This window comes from Mycteria americana, chromosome 12, assembly GCF_035582795.1.
Source record: "Mycteria americana isolate JAX WOST 10 ecotype Jacksonville Zoo and Gardens chromosome 12, USCA_MyAme_1.0, whole genome shotgun sequence".
NCBI lineage: Eukaryota > Metazoa > Chordata > Aves > Ciconiiformes > Ciconiidae > Mycteria > Mycteria americana.
This window is the reverse complement of record NC_134376.1, coordinates 12,835,451-12,856,292: the sequence shown is the minus strand read 5'-3', so window position 1 is coordinate 12,856,292 and position 20,842 is coordinate 12,835,451. Positions and strand designations below refer to the sequence as shown.

General features: G+C 39.3%; 1 protein-coding gene across 1 annotated transcript in view; it reads right to left on the bottom strand.

Annotated features, from left to right (window-relative positions):
* The window catches only part of LOC142415850 (uncharacterized), a 105,553-nt gene that overhangs the window by 11,375 nt on the left and 73,336 nt on the right, over positions 1-20,842 (bottom strand). Inside the window, exons 47-64 of the mRNA XM_075514669.1 lie at positions 19,275-19,448; positions 18,369-18,576; positions 16,947-17,113; positions 15,451-15,563; positions 14,301-14,382; positions 13,534-13,671; positions 12,623-12,785; positions 10,710-10,831; positions 9,135-9,275; positions 7,956-8,069; positions 7,424-7,552; positions 6,771-6,932; positions 5,782-5,946; positions 3,917-4,082; positions 2,387-2,571; positions 1,689-1,781; positions 1,200-1,404; positions 66-253 (exon numbers count right to left, since the gene is read on the bottom strand). Coding sequence (XP_075370784.1) covers positions 66-253; positions 1,200-1,404; positions 1,689-1,781; positions 2,387-2,571; positions 3,917-4,082; positions 5,782-5,946; positions 6,771-6,932; positions 7,424-7,552; positions 7,956-8,069; positions 9,135-9,275; positions 10,710-10,831; positions 12,623-12,785; positions 13,534-13,671; positions 14,301-14,382; positions 15,451-15,563; positions 16,947-17,113; positions 18,369-18,576; positions 19,275-19,448 — 2,715 coding nt within the window. The remainder of the gene's footprint in view (positions 1-65; positions 254-1,199; positions 1,405-1,688; positions 1,782-2,386; positions 2,572-3,916; positions 4,083-5,781; positions 5,947-6,770; positions 6,933-7,423; positions 7,553-7,955; positions 8,070-9,134; positions 9,276-10,709; positions 10,832-12,622; positions 12,786-13,533; positions 13,672-14,300; positions 14,383-15,450; positions 15,564-16,946; positions 17,114-18,368; positions 18,577-19,274; positions 19,449-20,842) is intronic.

The following is a 20,842-nucleotide window of genomic DNA, read 5'->3' as shown; positions in this document are numbered from 1 at the left end:
TGAGACTTAAATTTGTAGACCTTGTCTTTCAAACCATTAAAAATGGAGAATTGAATTATACTAACCATATCCAAGCCTGTTTTCACAACCTTTAATGCCACCTGGATTGGTTCCATTAGCCACACATCTTTCACAATCCTGGGCAAAAAAGCCTGGATTTTCTTCATGTACTCTTCTGTCTTCTCTTGCCAAACTTCATCCAGTGGCTTCAAGGTTACATCGTAGTAGGCGTCCTTCAAAGTTGCTAATGGCTCTGGAGCAAACACATTACAGGAAAGCAGCCTTAGCTAGTACGTTACAAAGGGGCTGTTTGTTTGTTTGTTTGTTCCCCACAGCTTCCAGCATAAGTGAAGGAGGGGCACAGAAAACAGGAAGCGGCAGCTTTGTTTTCATGGCAGCTGGGCACATTTCACCGCTGTGGGCATGGACACAGCGTTCTGAAAAACCGAAAGAGGCATTTAGCTATAACCCTGATCCACTCATACACCTTATATTATAAGTACTTTGCTGCTTTCCAAAATATGTGTAAGGAATGCTTTGCAATATGCCACCATCAGAGCTGTACAGCTCAACCTGCACCTGCTCAAGGAATAACAGAACGGTTTGGTCACAACTAATTTCAAACATGGTGTATCAACAAAATCCCACTTTTGAGTGGGAAGAGCCTAGAGGTAAGTGGCCCAAAGTGAGGTTTTAATCTTGTGAGAACTGAAGGTTCTCTCCGCTAATTACAGCCGACCACATTTCTCAATGGTTTCAATATGGGCCATAGTCCAGCTGAAGAGTGAATGAGCGGCTACTGATAGACTTGGAAAAACCTATCAGATCAGGTGAAATCTGATTAGTATAAGCATTCAAAACTCGAGGATGGATATGAACAGCCCTTTGGGAGGAAATGCTTGCCAGGGAACTGTTAGCAGAAACGCTTCAGCTTAGGAATTAGGCTGTTCTCATCCAATTGAGCCCAGACTCCTGTGTCCAAGAGAATGCCTCTTCAATGATTTCATTAGAAAGGTGGTCACACTAAGGTTACTTAGGGCTTATTGCATCAAGGCTCCCACTCTGTAAACTAAGAGCCAAGGTCAGGACTTTTTGCTAGATCAAAATAGGAACATGTGTGCTGTTCAGCATCTTTTATACTCAAGTTTGGTTTGCCCTGCACTGTCCTTATCCTCCTTGCTTTGCATGGTTTTGCTTACTTTGCAATTCATTCTGCATTTGCTGGACAGTGTCTTGAATTTTATCCAGGTAAAGCGGGAGCTTGCTTCTCAGTATCTGTCCGATTCCACTTTGCTTCCACACCTGAGCAACAGCTCTACCCACACTGTGGAGGAATCCTGCTACCTTTTGCAAGGCTATCGAAGGCCAGCCAGCTGCTTCAGACAGAAAATCAACTTGCTGAACCTACAGTGGTTCCCAAAAAAGAAGAAATATCAAAATACACAGTGGTCACAAGCAAAGCTTTGACTCCATTCCAAGGCAATTCTGAACTCCTCAGTGTTGGTGCAGAGATACAGGATCTTTACCATGAAACATGTTTTTTGTCTATGTATGAATTGCAGGTTAGCACAGGATTAACCATTTAAATGTTTGAGCAAAACAAAACAACTGCATGCGATATAATGATTTTTAATTAACACTGCATGAACATTTCATGGTGCTTTCACAGATGATGTACAGATACTTACTGATCTCCTGAATCTCCACATATATCCATCAAACTTCTTAATCTTCTCCATCAGTTTGGCTTTCAGAAGGCTCCCAATTTCATTAAGTTTGTACTGTCAGAAGATTAATAAAAACCTTGAATTTATGATTTAGAATTGCTTGTGCCGGGTCCAAATCACTCCAAGTTTGTACTAGTTTAAATGCCAGCAAAGATCCACAGTGGCCTCCCATTTCTCAGGGGAAATAACTTCTGCGTTATTCAGTGGTTAGAAATGGGAACAGAAGAGTCTAAGGATGAAAAACTGAAAAGCCTCCTCCAAGCAGAGAGTATGTGAAACCCTATTAGAAGTAAAAGCACATTCAAGAATTCTAATCTTAGTTTTGTAACCAACATGCTGAGCAGCCCTGGCACATTACTGCTGCTCTCGCTGTATTTACTTACCCTCTTCAGAGAATACACCCTTTAGGTGAGGGTCCCATATTTTCTATGCTTTCTAGGTATGGCTGAACTTTTCAGTTCTCCCCATGGTATCTTTCCACATCAAAGTGAAAAATAATGCTATTATGAGTTTAAAAATTGCATCGTTCCCCTGTTTGCCTGGTTATTCACCAAAACTCACACCTGAAGCCTACCTGGGAGATGCTCCATCAAACTGACAAGATTAAACAATATTCTGGAAAAATCACACTGCAATTAGCTGCCACTGAAGGGTCTCACCTCAGCCTTAAGAACTGGATCCCCACATCCATGAGCCAGAAAACTCAAGCTTCCATTAACAGCTGTTAGAGTCATTTGTCCCATGTTTTCTTGCCTTTCACCATTGATATTGAGATAGGTATTAACAGTAGCCATCTGTTGCCCATCAGTACAAGCACTGACTTCCATTCCTTCTTCCAAATCCCCTTAGAGAATGAAAAGAAAGTGCTTCATTCACAGGAACAACACTGACAGACATTGTTTCAAAGCCAGCTTTTTAATTACTTAGGTGATCAATCAGTGTCTGAGTGTGTTAGGTGTTTGTAGAAAAAAAACAAGAGGAGATAAACAAGAGAAAATTAGATCAGTGTCAGTGTTTGATTTTTCTCTTCTGTGTGCCTTGTGAATGATTTACAAATACAGATTTGCTACTGCAAAGAAAGGACTGAATTAATACAAACCTAAACAATTCCCTCAGTCACAGTGATTCACAGGCTTTTTTCTACTATAGTCTTCCACTGTCCCTTGTTGCTGACATTTCAAAATGGCTTAGACCATAAATGAAAGAGTGTCAGTCACTCATCCACCCACCACACACTTAAGTTGTTTCTGCCCAAGTAGTGACGAGCATAAGCAGAAATGGTTGGCAAAGTGCGTATAGAACCTGGGTTGAGAGAGTTGAGTTGAACCATCTCTACAAACTTCTGACTTCAGTAATTCACAAACTAATGGTCTTCATCTCAAATACATCACAGCACCTACAAGTGAGGCCATGAACTTGAGAGAAATTCCACTGCAGAAGTGTGGAATAGCAAATCCGTAACTGAAACTAGGACTGGGATTGTCAGCAACATGAGTTTGAGACAACTGTCATACCACCAAATCCACCTGGTTTGCACACAAATCTAATGTAGTTGAAAGGTGGATGAGTCACAACATAAAGCACTTGCAGCAGGTCTCGTTTCACCTATCTTTAATCACCTAAAAGTTAGTCTGAGCCAACAGCCCTCTCTCCTCTCTGCTGTCAGTAAGGATTGACTGCTGCTGAGAGAGTCACCTGCAGAGGGTGTTTTCATACATCCTATTTCATACATCTGTTCCAGCATAGGGTAGAGTCAGCCTCTGGAGGTGCCTTTCTCTTTCCCTTCATTGAAATTAGAATGTAATTATTATCTTAAATGAGGCACAGAACTTTAAGATGGTTAAATCAAGATGAAATTAATCCTGCCTTTGATCACCATGTATTATAATTCTTCCCTGGCTAGTAATCATACAAACGTCTCCCAGACTGACCCTTGTATAACAAGTTTTAAGCTTCGGCTTTTCATTACCTGAAAGACCATAGCTTGAATCACCATGAAACTGAGCCAGCTTGGCACTAGAGAGACATAGCCTTCCTTCCTGCCTCTTCATACCAATGACAGTGTGAATCACAGAATGTCTCAAGCTGGGAGGGACCCACAAGGATCATCAAGTCCAACTCCCTGCTCCTTGCAGGACTACCTAAAACTAAATCATATGACTAAGAGTGTCATCCGTGAAGGTACATACCTTTCAAATACCCCATGTAGTACTGAAAACACTCCTTTCCTTTAGAAGCAGCTACTTTTACTTTTTCTTTCTGATCAATAGTCCCCTCCACCAGGATTTGGCTCTGAACAGATGAGGAAGTAGCAGTTCCTGTCAGGCCTAGCCAAATATCTTCAAAGGCTTTTAACTGCAACCATAAAGGAAAAACATTTATTCAAAGCCACCACACAGAATTAATGAATGTTCGGAGATGATGCTTAAATATCAGTGCTTCCCACAGAAGGGTAAGTGGTGAGGGAAATGTTTTCCAATACTTGTGCACTACACAGGAGTTACGCTCTTAAGAAAGGCACAAGCATTAGGATGATTGGCTCAAGAGCTGAATGACTGGATAGGAAAAGGCTCATGGACAAAATCTGAATGGTAGCAATGAAAGAAACATACTCTAACAGTCAATCCCCTATGAGGCTGCTAATTTCTGCCATTTATTCCAGAACAAAGAATAGAGAAAGCCCAAGTAGAGCAGCTGATACTTCTTTCATCTCCCTTCTTTCTAAAGAGAGAGGGAAAAATAATTTAGTATTTGTCCTAGCCCGTTATTGATTAAATCATCATCATTTTGTTAAGGGGTGGCCTATTGTCTCAGTTAATTATGACTGACCACCCACATTCCTTCTAATGAAGAGTTTGGATGGTGCTGACCACATCACTTTTCTGCCCACTGTTGCCACCACCAGCTTCTCCACCTATTCATTTCACAGAAAATGAAGAACAAATGCAAAATAGAGGGGGAGAGAAAAAGGAAGAGACTTGCCTCAGGATGAGCATCCTATTAGCTGTTCTGTGCCTTTCTTAAGGCCAGTTCTTTTTTCTGACAAATGATGCTTTGTATGAGTCTCACATTTTGCTCTCCCCCCCCCCCCCCCTTTTTTTTTTGCCATGGTGCAATAAAACATGCCTCACCAATCAGACCGGTCGTGCTGAAGAAGGTGAGCTATAACAACACACAGCCTCTTAAAGCTTTTATATACTTGTCCTGGTTTCAACTGGGATAGAGTTAATTTTCTTCCTAGTAGCTGGTATAGTGCTGTGTTTTGGATTTAGGATGAGAATAATGTTGATAACACACTGATGGTTTAGTTGTTGCTAAGCAGTGCTTACACTAGTGAAGGACTTTTCAGCCTCTCATGCTTTACGGACTGAGAAGGCTGGGGGTGCACAAGAAGCTGGGAGGGGGCACAGCCAGGAGAGCTGACCCCAACTGCCCAAAGGGCTATTCCATACCGTATGGCCTCATGCTCAGTAGATAAACTAGGAGAAAGCTGGCCGGGGGGGCAGCGATCGCTGCTCAGGGACTGGCTGGGCATTGGTCGGCGGGTAGTGAGCAATTGCATGGTGCATCACTTGCTTTGTATATTCTTTTATCATTATCATTACTATGACTATTATTATTACTATTTTATTTCATTTATTAAACTGTCTTTATCTCAACCCACGAGTTTTTTTCATTTTTACTCTTCCGATTCTCTCCCCCATCCCACTAGGGGGGAGTGAGCAAGCGGCTGGGTGGGGCTCAGTTGCCGGCTGGGGTTAAACCATGACAAAACTCCAGCTGATACACACTTGACTCTGAGCTCTGCAGATAACTAATGTTGGTGCTTTCCTTTCTCTCTTGATCATACTGTACATTTATCAATGTACATACATTGCATAACTGCTCCTTTAAAAACAGAGCTAAAGAAACCAGAAGTATGTTATGTTGCCTATACTTGCCTGCTGTTTTAAAGTCACTGGCTGCACCTGATCAGTTTGAAAGATAGATGGCAGTAGGCCTTTAAAAACCAAAACCCAAACCCCAATGCCGCTAAAATAGAATAAAAACTCACTTCAACTTCCAAAGAATAATTCTTCACATCAGCTGTACTCTGATTTTTTAAGGATACTCCAATCAACCCCTCATCTCTCCCATGATCAGCAAGGTGGAATCTGCCCTCTGATTGTAAAATGATGTCATCTTTGTTGAGCTGGTGTTTTCCAGAGAAAACAATTACCTAAGTATGAACAAAAAAGGTGTTAAAGCTTAATTCGTCCAAAGAAACGGGCTCTGTATAGAGTAGTAAGAGGTTGTACAATGTTAGCATCCTCATGAAATTACACAATGAAGTGATGAACAAAACTTGAAGTTTCAGAAACTAGCACATCCTCCTCCTCACAGCACTGTCTCACTTCATTACATCTTCAGTTTCTGTGGTATAACAAAGCATGTTCAGTGATTACAGCCTACAACAAGACAAACAGCTGTAATATAACTATATTTTATGAAAACAAGTCCTTTTTTTTTTTGGCCTTATGCTTCTCAACTGCTCTGGCTAGGCATTTTGATGCATGCCATTGAAGAAAAGGGTCCAAAAGAATACAGAGGCATCTGATTTTGAAGTAACATGCATATACATTTTTTCCATTATAAACAGGCACTAACACATCTTGGTCTTGGAAAAAGTCTTCACTGGCATCAGAATTTGGCTGCTGCTTCCCATTGCTAACAGGGTGTGACCTGCTCTGACAGTAAACAAGGAAACCATGTTTTGATATTCTCCAGAAACATGAAATTAAAAGACCTTTGAGAGAGGAATAGGAAAGGAAGAACATGGAGGAAGTAGGAAGATTTAAAACTGTAATAGAACCTATAGAATATACTGCAGTGGCAAACACAACCTTTCTGCCTCAACCCATCAAAAGACACTGTTTATTTATGGTTTGTTAAGTTACGGCAATTCTCGTGAAAAGTTGCAGCTCAGGAAAACTCCAAAAGAGTCTCCAAAAGAGTAATTACATTTAAAGTGAAGTAGGTTCAAGATGTTTATGTGAGGCTTACATTTGGAAGGTCACAGAACTCAAAGCTCATATAATAGTCCAGGCAAGATGAGTAGTTTGTTTCTATTTTACCCAGGATCTTCTGTTTGGTGCATGAGTTCAAGAAAATATTTTCCAGAACAGCTTCTAACTGAAATTTATCAGGATACAAGAATTGATTTCTCTGCAATGAACCAAGACAACAAAGTTAAAATATGACAACAGAATCTTAGACACTCCTCCATGCCCACTCATCCCAGCTCTCAACCTCATCCTATCCCTGTGCTGGCTTTTTTTATTCTAGTAGCTTCAGGGTTTTAACGTAACATTTCCAGAACATAACATTTCCACTTGACAATGTTTTGGCTTTTCAGCACAGTTACTGGTCCCCATTCTACAGAATTAACTCAACAGTTTTACAAATTTAGGCACAAGTGAGGCCTCTAGTTTGTAAGAACTCATTTTCTCTTAATTATGCTACATTTAGCTTTCTTCCGATGCAGAGAAATATGTAAAAGGTAAAATGAAATAATGGTATTTCACATAAAGTGGTACTCTACAGAAGCTTTCTTAAAATACTCTCAAAATTACATATAAAACCTAAATAAATTCCCAGCTATTAAGAACAGCTTCCATAAAAACGGTGAGTTAACAGATACAACTGCCTTCTCTTACCTCGTAAGTTAAATTGTGTTTGAATTTTTTGTCATCCCAGTTCAGATCTAGAAATCCGTTAAAAAATGCTGATCTTTGCTCTAGAGACCCACATGCATGCAGGTGTTCCATACTTAATACTCTCTGAAGCTGGAAGAGGGGAAAAAAATTAAGGCATACACATTAGTAATATTCTAAAAAATGTGTTCAGTATATACTAGACGAGTATGCTTTCTGGGGAAAAACACACCCCTGTGGGAACACCTGAAAGGTCTATATCCATAAAAGACTGCTTCAATCTCTACCAAGAAACCTAAGGGGCTGACGATTCTGTCATAAGGGAAAACTGCATCCCAAATACAAACGTATCTGGCAACATGAAACAGAATTCTTCAGAGGTTTTATTTTTCTTCCTCTGAGACATGAAATGAAAAGGTTGACTTCAAGTAAAAGGTTTTCATATGGTAACAAGTGCAGAAAAAAATTCATTCTGTGAGACTCAAAAGCAGAAATTTAGCTACACCCATCCCTTCTTAGACTCAAAGACTCATACATGACCTGAAGAGAGTGTCATACAGCCATCCCACGCAGTGATGTTCATCTTTGATTTATCCTCCAGGGTCAGTCGGATGTCAGCAGGCTGTCCATCATTCCCTGTGAGCTGCAGCTGGAACCAGAAGAGAAGGATTTGTCCAGTGAAGCAAGACTAGAACTAGCAGAAGAGCCTGCAGGATGATCTAGCAGAATGAGCTCCACCCAGTGGAGAAAAAAAGAAACACAATTAAAACTGCAACAGAACAATGTTAAAACTCCATTGAACTCCATGTGGCCTGGAAGCTCAAGGCCTTGGACAAACACACAGCGAAACTGCACTTTTACAACTGAGGCAACAGAATTCTTTCTGTTATCTTCTCCGGAAGCGGCATTGGGTCTATCATGCATAGCAATTAATGACACCAGTGGAATAATGACACTACAAGAGAATTTACTCCTCTGAATACAATGCTCGAGACATACTACTTGGTGAAAGCAACCTGAGAGCACTCTGTGGCACCACTATGAGTACCAAAAGGCTCCAGATGAACAAACAGAACATTGGACAGTTTGTGCAGCTTATTATTGAGCAGAAAGTCCTCAGCCTCAGCAACTGGAGTGCCCTCGCCCACACAGTGCATTTTCAGACAGAAAATATTCTGTAGTCTTTGACCTTGAAGGATGATTTGTGGAGTTCTTCCTCTTTTTCCCCATATATGCTTTGCAAGTGCACCTCACAATTGTATTTTAAAGCCTAAGTCTCGCACGTTTTCACACTTGTGTTGCAATTTCCTATAGAGTCCAAAAATTTAGGTTTGCTCTATATGGGTATCAAAGGGTTTCTGGCTTTTTTTTTTTTTTTTTTTTTTTTTGGTGGAATAGGAGTTTGTTCATCACTTTGTGGACAAAATTTGCTTCATTTTCATTGCTAGGCTGGCTCCTGTGCACCTTCTGGCTTCTTACTATCCAAAACGGGTCAATGCCAAAACTGCAAGACAGATACTATCAGCAAGCAACAGTTATGCTTAGCAAAGGAAACAAAGCTGGTGGTTTGGAGACAAATGAGATAATAGCACTTGGTGCTCTCTACATTTTTCAGGATGATACCTGGTTCTGCGATTCTTTGAGATGAAAGGTACGCTAACAGTAAATATAGTATTACAGCTTTGTATTTTGCAGCCCTTTCTCATGATCTCACCTGCTGGTTGTACTTTCTGCCTCTTCTTTCTGACAGGGAATGGACCTCCAGTTGCTTCAGAGTGTAATTAAATGGGTGGGCAACAGTGGCTCTGTAGCTCGTACGGTCTTTTCCAAACTTCAGAGAAGATGACACTGATACCTGACCCATATCAACAGAGGTAAAAGGAACTTGTGAAATAAAACACCTCTCACATACTGACCTCAAACATACACCCGATAAGATTTCCCTGTACCTTTTCCTCAGATGAATTATGGGCGTATGAAAGTCCTTTTTAAAGTAGTAAGGCAGATTAATGTTCAAATGAGGACATTCCTGCTACTTGAATTTCCTACGTGCCACAGCTGAAAGTAAAACTATTCTCTGTATTTTACTAAAATCATGAACCATGCTTAAGTTTGATGAGGCTTAAGTTTGGTCTCATCTTTAGGCACTGTAGGCTCCACTGCCCGCAGAGTGCTTAGATGCAGCTTGCAAAGTTGAAGCACAAGAAAAAACATTTGCAGAATTGGGAACTAAATTCTGTAATATTGCTGGGAGCAAAATATTTTTGTGGCAATTTAAACAGCAGTGGCATTTAAATAGTTGTGGTAATTTAAGTAGTAGTACAAAAATACATTCTATACAACTTCTAAAGTAAATTTTGGAATTTTAGCACTTTTTAAGGAAATTAAGAAATTCTAGGTCTTTTTGCAGGCACATTTATGTTTCTGTATGGTAACATATTTTACACACTGTCTTTAATCTTTCTTTTATTCAGAAAATAATGTAATACTCAGCCAAGGTGCTGAGTATTCAGACACACGTATAAAGATGGCATAGTTAGTTGCAGGTCAGTAAGCTTTCCCATCTAACTGCATTTAACTTAACCAAAGTTCTCCTAGTTCTGTCTTTTTTACGATTTATATTTTTAAAAAATAATGCTGACTTACTTTAAGAAAATAAAAACTGGTTTAAACTGTGCCAACATTGTCATTCTCACTCATAAAGAGGAGAATGAAAGAATGAAATACAGAAGAGCTTAAACTGAATCAGTAATGCTGAAAATGCTAAGCACAGGTATGTGTCACACTTCCATGTGGGTAAACATAGCATATATCCATGCAATAGGTGGGTTCTTCATCCTTTTCAACCTCACGCTAATGCTCACACTTACTTATTTGTCTTAGATTTTATTTCTTTCCCACTAGGCTGCTTTAAACATGATGTTTGTGCTATTCTTTCCATCTACTCTCAAAAGCTGTCTAGAGCCTTTGAGAGTGTTGGGAATGGCCTTTATCCAGTGCTTTGAGCCACATGCATTTCATTGCCTTTGCTTATGCAGCAAGCTGTGGGGTTACCACAAACAAAAAAATAGTATGGCCTGAAAATGCTTCCAGAAGAATATCGGCTGCTCATCTTTCATAGTCACAGCCTTTTATACATCCAACAAGGAGGATAGTTTGCCTCCTACTTGCATTCCCTGGTTCCCTGGCTTGCTTAATGCCCCCCTTTTTTTTTTTAAAGAAAAAAAAAAAAGAACCCCTTGATATTCTTGTAATTCTCCTGACATTTATTTGCTCTGGGCTGCTGTACCTGGTCCTTCTCATTCCAAATGACAGTAAGATCATCCCGGTGACTGCGTGCTGAATGCTTCACATATAAGTTGACCCTGGCATGCCATGGGAAAGGGATGGAGAGAGGATGGAAAAGTTCCACTACAAGGAAAAAAAAGCAAGTAAGTTTTCCCGACCACAAATCATGACTGTTCATTTTCTGATAAAAAGGCAGAGGACATATACTCCCACAGGTAGCAGGGCAACAGCTGATTTCCAGAGAAAACAAGGTCTTTGCTCATACACACACGTGCACCTACCCAACAGCCACAATGCCTTTAGTGTGCTGATTTCTGCTGAATATGAAGAAATGTAAGGGAAAACAGGAGTCCTCTATTTACTAGCAAAACAGTAATTACCTGCAATAATCAAAAGATTGATACCTACACCCAAAGCAACTTCCAGCAAGAAGAGCCAGAAAAGTAATCTTTATGAAGCTGAGATGACCCTACATTGGAAGAGGAACAGCTTACAACTCTCAAACAAGTAAGTGCAGTTATTTTCTCTATTTTCAGATAACACAGCCTCAACATAAGGGTTTAGCACCTCAAGGTAGTGGCCAGCATGACCAGTGCTCCCCTGCAGTACCCAGTGCAGCAGAGTAACAGAATTTACTACAGTTTCTGAAAAAAGCCTCAGAAATGGGTGACAATAAAATAATGACAACTAAAATTATATTCAGGAGGGACAAAAACATACAAAGGAAGAAGAAAACACAAAAATTAACAAAAATTAACTTAAAATGAAATGTTTTTATTCTCCAAATTCAAAGGGATACTCGGGCAACATTCAGAAAAAGCGTTATCTCTGAGATGTGTCTCTTTGTACCTCTAGTGCAGTGATTGAAGGACAAATCTGAGATGTGGGTCACCTCAAAACCCTTTCCTTCTCTCAGCTGTGAGAGATTTGCATTTAGGTACCCACTTTGTAGCAAGCGACCCTGACCACTGGATTACTGGGTATGCGAGGCTGAATATTCCTCAAGCTACATGCGCGCTTGTGGAGCTGGGAGTGTTTCTGGCTAGCAAGTCCAGGTGTACAACTCACACGTGTGGCAAGCTCACAGCATGGTAAGACTACAGATCCTATAAAGCTCCTCCTCAGCACCTTGACTCCTCCTGGAAGGAAATACATATGTTTCTTTTCCAGTACTTTCCAACTTGATCCTTAAGTCATAAAATTACAGAACCAAGACCCTGATCTACACTGCAGAGTATACTACTGCTCATACTACATGTATTCTCCCTGCCTCCCAAAGTTGTTTGTGTTTGTCAAATACTGAAACATTCACTGGCACAGAACTATGGAACCATCAGGAAGAAGAGAGGGAGAGCCCCACACATTGGGATTTCTCATTGAACTCACTCTTCTGAATGAAACCAAATGCAGATGTGAACCCCAGTCAGCCACCTCCCAGCTAAGTATCCTAGCACCTTGGCTAGAACGAAAGTAGCTGCAATACTTTCACTCTCTTTACTGTTTACAAATGGTATCGTAGTCCAAAACTAGTTCTTAGGTTTCCTTTGCTCTTCATTGAATATTTAACATATTCACAAGCAAATATAAAAATAAAACCAATCATTTCATTTAATCCAGAGCACTTCTGAAATTTGTTGTAAAATAACAATAGACATTTTCATTTGTTGATGACTTTTCACTCTGGCCAAACTTTTTCCTGGCACTACTAAAGTTTATTTAAGCTTTACATTCCATATCCACAAAGCAGAAATAGCGTTCTGAAGTGCACGTTTCTAACAGCCAGACATCATGAATTTAAAGCAAATAAGATCGTAGGAGGCCTGGATTGAAACCATTTGAATATGCATTTTGAAATCAGATTTATGTGGTTTAGTTTATTTTATAGTCTGCTATCAACACTGGAGACACACCTACCCTGAACGTCATGACCTCCAGGCAACTTTGGGAAGAGTCCAGTGTAAATGCCTGTTACCTTTATCTCTTTGCCATCCCACAGAGCAACGTGCCTCAGCATACGTGTTCTGTTGTCTTTTTGGTAAACCGTCATAAACACAAGCTTCCTTGGAAGAATTTTTAACTAAAAATAAAAGAGGGGAAACATATTAAATCCCAAGTTCTCTGAAAAGTTAAAAACCTAAGTGTGTAATTTAGATACTGTAAAGTCCTATGGAATCTAGCTTTAGAAATGTGTTTATAAAAGGTCTAGTACAATGATACCCTAATGCCCTCTGCTTTTGTATAAGCAGCTATTCATTGCTACTTGACTTCATTTCTACAGTAAGTCATCTTCTCACATAATGGAACATACATAAACAACTGAGTATCCCCTTTAAAATAGTCTTTGCTTATTACATATTTTGATTTTCTATCTCTCTTTTATCTCACTGAATAATTCGTACAACATCAAGAGCACCGCTATTACAGAATAAATCCAGCAGATAGCACAAACAATAATATATATTTGTGACATCTTTTCTTCCTTATTTACAAAAAGAAATATGTGTGGTACCTGGATAATAAAAACTGGCAATCGGTCAGGTTGTAATATATTATTTTTCTTATTTCCTATATATCCTATATATGTGCTCCATCTATAGGAGCAAACAAATACAAAACCAAACAACAGTTTATATCGTTGGACACCCAACTACTCTACAGTTGAATGTTTGCTCATGCTACTGGAGAAATCAAGGCCAAAACACCTCATAGCAGCTGGAGCTGTATTTGACCTTCACTGTGTTTGGCAGCCAGCATCCTGAATGCCATACTCTATAAAGAGGGCCAGTCACAGATTGCCTTTTGCCATCTGAGTTGATGATACCAACCTGGGACATTGTCTGTATTATTTCAATGACATTAGTGTAGCTGGTTCCAGTGAAAGTTAGCTTAGCTGTAACATTGAAATCCCTTTTTTCCATCCTGAGGTAGAGTTTGCCTTTTGCTTCACTCATGTCATAATTTACCTTTTCAAGTTCCCATTAAATTAAAAAAAAAAAAAAGAAAGAAAGAAAGAAAGAGATAAAGAGAAAATAAACTTAAATATTTTGCTCACATTCTTCGCACAGTATGTTATATTATGGTCCTCAGGACCTAAGGCAGATCTGATTTGTCATTTTCTCTTATGTTCACATTATAGGAGGCACAGCTACAAAATAGCGTAAACAGAGTAACATGCATAAGAAATCAGTTTTTAAGTGAGCAGGAGATATCGTGCTGCATTTAACTGACAAATAACCCCATTCATCTTTCTTGCCTATCCTTGCTGTTGTGTATTTCTGCACTGCAAGCAGCCCATATCCAGAACTGCTTTCTGCCCAGTCTCTCTTTTCTTAGTAGCCAGAATAATGAAAAACGTTCCTGAGAGGAGTCTACCAGAAGTCATAATTAATGCAGATGCACAGAAGCAGAGTCAAATGGAATAAATCCTTTCCAGTACGTTGGGATTCTTAGCATCTCTGAAAACATGAACATCCTCAACAACAACAAAAAGGTCAGAGATACTAGTACTAGCAATAATGCAGCTTGACTCCTAAAATATTAGACAAGTTTAATTTGTAGTGATGTATGTGACAGATACCTTGCAGATAGTTACCTTAGAAGATAGTTCTGCTGCACTGGGGAAGTACTGTAGAAAGAAGGGATGAGTCTGGAGTGCTTTTATATTCAACTCTTCGCTAAAGGAAAGAAATGTACTTTTGTTCATCAGTATTTCAGAAAGTCCACTCTCACTGACAGCACAAGCTCATCTGAGTAATCTACGACTCCGCCACAGCTTTGAGAGTTACAAATTGCAGTACCTTCCACTGAATGCTTACCCAGCTCACATTTTTGATGCCTCCATACAAAGGCAAAGCAGACCAAACAGCAGTGCCATCTCCCACTTCAGAGAAAAATCTGCTTACGCATCCCAGGGACAGAATGTGGCCCACTGAATCAGAAATTACTTTGGCTAGTAATTACTAGCCATAGTAAATGCATCAGCTTTTCAAAAATTAGATAGATATTTTGGAATCTGACTTTGCAAGCATTGTCATGGTTTCCAGACTTAGAATTTACAATTATTAGAGAGTTTAACAGAAGTTACAAGACTTTTCAGTGAAAGGTCTTTTGCTAGAAACTTAAGAAATATCTGAAATACCCCAAGGCTGAAAATATCACACCTTTTAAACACCCTCAAAAGCCTACACTTTTGTTTATATGCTATACCCACTATTTCTGTTTAGACACTGATTATCAGACCCTTCTGAAGTAAAGAATTATTCTATCTGTTCTTCATTTCTTCAAATAACTGAAAATTTTTAGAAGAGAGAAAAAAATAGAGACGTTAGCACAGCAGATACAGCTATACTGATACCAACTTAGAAAACTGAGTCTGCATAATTTTACAAGGTTCAACTGTGCCAAAACAATTTAATAAGATTTAAAGCTACATCAAGTTAAGGTATATTTTTAAGTATTTGTCTGGCTCAGACCTAGAGTCTTCTGGATTATTTCACTATCTGCTACTTTGACGCTGTGGGGGTAGGCAAAAAGATAAGCAGGCCCCAAACTGTGAGGAGGGGAATCTCTCTGCAGCCCTTCATAAACTTCCTGAGGTAAACAGACTGTTTGGTGTGACTATGCACTTTATTAAAGATTTGTTATCCATTTCACCAGTGCTTTGGTGACTAAAACAGTAACTTTTTCCATGGAATCACAGTGGCCTAATGACATTTTTACAGTGCTCAGAATGACCCTTTTACCCTTGCTGGTCTTTTTTCCTCCTGATGGTAAAGGAGAAGTTTCTGTTTTGTTCATAGGTCAGCCTCAGAGCTCCTTCAGCTTCATTTTCAGTCAGGACTTCTTGAATTGTCATCTATAGGGGGAAAAAAAAACCCCAAACAAATCACACGCCATAGCTTCTACCCAGCATTTCACCTAAAATGAGCACAATCTCTTGACTGACTAAAAACCGTCATCTTGACTGAAGTTTAGCTTCCAGAGGCCTCCTAGATTCTTGCTAGACCTAAACCAAAAGCATCAAGAGATGTCTTCCTTTTTCTCTGTGAGTACGTTTCCATAGCTACTCATTTGCATTATTGACAAATATTAGCATTACTTTCTATGTACCCTTATCTGGTTTAAGTCTAGAGCCACTGGTTCTTGTTTATGCCTCCTCCGCTCTTTTTTCATATACTGTAAAGAAACTGCCTTTCCTTCTTTTTTTGATGAAACAGATGGAGCTCCACAAATCTTTTACTCCAGGGTATTGTCTTCCTCCCACAGCTGCTGGCTCCTCTACAGCTTTATCCTGAAACTGCTAAAGAATCCCTCTGGGGAAGATGAACACTGTCTTCCACACTTAAATATCAACACATGTTGTGTTTGCCAAAGTCTGTGGGAACAGTAATTTCTGAAGTCCCGTGATTACACTCAAACCTTATACATGAATAAGGCACCTAAAGAATTAGCATCTCTGTTTTTCTTTTTTTCACTCAAACATTTAGAGGATAAAAGACATTTCACTAAAGATTAAGGGGGAAGAAGCAGGGGATATATCTAATACCTTTTAATAAAATGTCGGCATTAAATATTCACTTGAAACACTGACACTTAATATGCAGGTTTAATACTGATCTAACGTTTATTTTCAGAAAAGTCTGCCTTTAATCCTGTATCCTAGCTACATATCCTCTTATTTGAAGAGAAAGTGATGGATGACTTGGATGTGCTGTTCTGTGTACTACCCTCCAAAAGGGAAGGAGATGTTTCAACTAATACTTCTTTCTCCCAAGGGATGAACAGGTACAGCCTTTGTTGATCCTATCAGGTAGTTTGGAATACAAATTTATTACTATTTATTCAACACTGAAACATTTTAGGTATCTATGCTACAAATGGTTTAATCAAGCCAAGGAATTCTCTAGGTATGAAGGACAGCTGTTTTCTACCAAAAGTCCTTTCTACTTTAGTAAGCCATATCAGCTAGGAAGTGACAGTAAATGACTGCCTGCCTGAAATGATTAATCCTGAAATTAAGGATTTCAGGTACCCACTGAGTTTCCTTGGAAACAGACCATTAGCTGTGTATTTAAGTTAAACAAGGATTCAGATAAACTGGGCCAAGTCACCTCTCATCTGCACTTGTATAAATCTGGAATAATTTCACTGAGGCCACTGGAAGTGCTCTGGATTCATGCTAGTGTAACTCAGATGACAGCTCTAATCAAAGCACAACAAGAGATCTATGGTTTATTACCTTAAGAAAGAAGGGAAGTCCCAGATGATGGAGAAGTGATATTGAATGCTTCACCTCTGCCATGAACTCAAATATACCACAGAGCTGAAAGTCTGTGTCAACATCCATAGTCACAGTTATATCTTTGTCGTCATACTGGATTTCACAGATAGCCTTGGCTTTGTTTTCTAAATAGCAAGAACAAAATAGTGCCATTTTGAGGGGCTCATTTTCAAGGAATTTCAGTACTGCCTGCATAAAATCAATCCAGCCAGCTTTTGGGTTAAGACATTCATCATGACAAAGTCATCCATTCAGGATAACAAGAGCTTTGGCCTGTGGTTGGACGAGTGCAGTTTTTTGGATGTCCTTGAACATACAAAGTCTTGAGCTTGTGTATCCACATACAACCGTTAAGTGACAAGTCAGTTCCCAACAGTAATGTGTTTTTGCAGCTAGAGCTGACTAGCTTATACAGCCAACTGCAGCACTTGGCAGGTAGTAGCCACTTCTTCTAGAAAAGAGCTCTGAGCTGTTTTGACCTCTAGTGACTCCCTCAGTTCCAGCTTCAGCAGACCAACGCTGCTCAAACAACATGACTTAAAGACCTTCCCCCGCTTCCCTACCACCTTTTCATATTTGAAAAGAAAATACAGACTGCTAAGAGATAAAACTTAGATGAAAGATGTGAAACCCCAAAACTCTTTACGGATAAGACAAAATCACAGACATGTATGCAATCATACAGTGACCACTCTGGCAGCTGTCCTGAAAGCCACCTGTTATCCTGTTGCTTTTTTTCAGAATGGGTGAAAGGAGATGGTGCCACTAACATTAGTATTGATTCAGTGCCTGCTAACCTCAATAATTTCTACTCTTTGGTGCTCTCACAGTTGTTGTTTTTTTTTTCAACACAAATATACTCCCATGTGGGCATTGAAGGTATTTGACCACAATGTAAATCAGCAGTTAAGGGATATGCAGACAGGATTTATGTCAGAGCAAGTTTTGAGGACAGACTGGCTTATTCAGGATGGGTCTGTCTCCCCTCCACAGATCAAACAACAAAAGCCATTCATAATTATTTTCAAAACTCACTTTAAACTACATTGGAATTCACATTTTTGTGCTCTGTAACAAGGTTCTTTGTGTGATATTGGAAAAGACAGTTTCTTATTTTATGCAGTTAAGTATCTTGGGGATCACTGGTTTTACCAGGTGGTGTACCACATGCGATCTTTCCTGGAATTAAAAAACCAGATGTAATGTAGCTAATAACAGATGCAGTTTAAGAATGACAATTTTACTTACATACAAGAAAAAGTCCCTTTTTAGGTACTACCAGAAAATCTTAGTTGGTTTGTAGCTGTTGAAGGAATAGTTGAAACATCCTCAAAGAGCTATTATATAACAAGAAAGCTGCAAGGAATGACAGGTACCTACCTGATTTCTGTAAACTGAGAATCAAGTTGATTGCCTTAGGGTAGCCAGATGCCTGTAGTGCCTCACTACTGTGTACACTTTGGCAAAAGATATCCACTTGGTGACCAACATAATAGGAGTTTATTATGTACGTGATCGATGTTTCTCCAGCTGCAATGTGCATGTATCTTTCTCGAGTAGTGTTTCTCCCTTGAAAAACCACATCTATCTAAAAAATGACATGTAGATAATAAGTTCTTGAAACAACATTTAAATACTATTTAATTTTAAAATAGAAGATGAATGGAAGTGAAAGAAAGTTCTCTCTAGTCTATACTTATGTTAGAAATCTATCCATTAACAAAAAAATCTTAGCCTTTCATTAATCATCTATGACTTTCCAGTATGAAGTCCATTCAACTGAATGAATTTCAAACCATGCCAGCCTCATTGATTTATGTCAAATTCTCATTAGGTTCTCTTTTATCCCACAAAAACCCTTTATATAAAGGATCCTTGATCCATGCATACCGCCAATATTTACCAGATAGTAGGTACTCCAACACTTCCCTGAAAATAGCACTTAAAGAACTACTTGGTTAAGTATAAAATTCCCATTAAAGAACATAGGAGCAATATTCCAATTCCCGATGCAATGTGCTGAAACTATTCTCCTGTAGAGTTACAATATCAACAATACACACTGTACTAACACTGTTCAGAATGGAATAATCTGGTCCAGAAAGCAGTCAGAAAGAATTTTTCTATTTCAGTAGTTCAGGTTTTAGCCATCCATAGTTTTTAAATATCAGAAAATCTTAGCTTCCACCTTACAAAATGGTAATTTTCATTCAAGCCATGGGCTATTACATTATAATAAAGGACAATAATTTTAATTTAAAAAGAAAAAAAAACAAAAGAAACTACCTGTAAAGATGATGGGACTCTGGCTTGTAGCAGCCATGGCCAAGTATGATGGAAGTTCCCAGTTATGTTGGTACTTGTTTCAAACTCCTCAATTTGTCCTTCGAGAACGGTTAGGTGAGCACCATAATGCACTTTCATACTAAAGCTCTTGATCACTTTCAGGTTCAAGACAGCCTGTGTGCAACAAAGGCAAATTGTGAAAAGGCAGCTTTGTAAAAGGTAAAGCTCCTGTTAGTCAGGGTTCTTTCTTCGGTTCAGGCAGTATCATCTCAAAGATGTGTCAAAAAAAATTAATCTTGTATAATTTTATAACACAACATAATTACAGATGTCCCTTTTATTTTTAAATCAACGTTTTAACACATATTCTCCAGTATGGCCATGCCTTAACCCTATTCAAGCAGTTACATGATTAATAAAGAGTAAGTGTTCTGCTATAGGCTTGTGTATCTCAGATAAAAAAATATGCCAGGTAATCAGTCTGGAGGAAAATACCATTTGGAATGTAAACAGGGAAATCATATCAGGACTCACCTCTGTCTAGTCTATACAAGGTACGCTGCAGATCTATCAGACAGACTAGGCATATGAGCTAGAATGCACTGCCCTCCTCGCGCAGTGCATGCTGCAAGCTCAGCTGTGGCTTGGGCTGTTCACACATTGGGACCCAACCTCCAACCTCTTATTCCTATGAAAAGTTCTGGTCCAGCAAGCTATTCTCCCAACCCCTCGAGAACAAACTGAGCTTCTGGACTCCCCTCAAGAACAACGTGAGCATCTGTACTCCCCTCCACCCTGAACTTTAGGGGAAAAAAAAACAAAGAGAAAGAGAGCAGGAAGGAGAGGGAGGAGGGAGAAAAAGAAAATATAAACGTCTTTAAAACAGAAGCAAGCAGTATCACCCATGTATATTGGGACAATATCCAAATTCAGGAAAATCTTATTCCATCAGGAGCGTAAGCAGCAATGTGCTTTTCCATCTCCACGCTCCACCTAGACAGACAGCACCTTCTCCAACTTCCTTTCACTTCTGATGGATTACAGAACTGAGGACTACAGTCTGCATGGCAAGAAAGTGACTGATTTGTTACCTGTCCATTACAGAGTGACATTTCACTTTACCACCACCACACTTCTCTGCCTCATCTTATCCCAGCTCTTTCCAAGATAGTCCTTGTATGCACAGGTGCAGACTTGAAATATCCCAGCCCATTCATTTTGCACAAAAACCTACAGTTTGCACATCCTGCAATGCACTTTCATGACGAATACTCCACCATACTGCGAATTGCATACTGAAGGACAGAAGACACTGCTGTTTTCTCTGGCAACTGAATTAAAGGTAAGGAAGGCCCAACTTAAGTAGACTATAGGTAAAGAAGAGCACTGGGTCTAGAAACAATTATAAATGAGAATGAAAGCTGACATGGTGTGACAACACAGACACCTTAATTCAGAAGGATACTTTATGGAAGGTTAGATTGTATTCTAAAATGTTGAGAACGATATTTCCCACTTGTACCTGTGACATTAGGTAGGTTCTTTATGGCTGTGGTTTGCTCCACTTG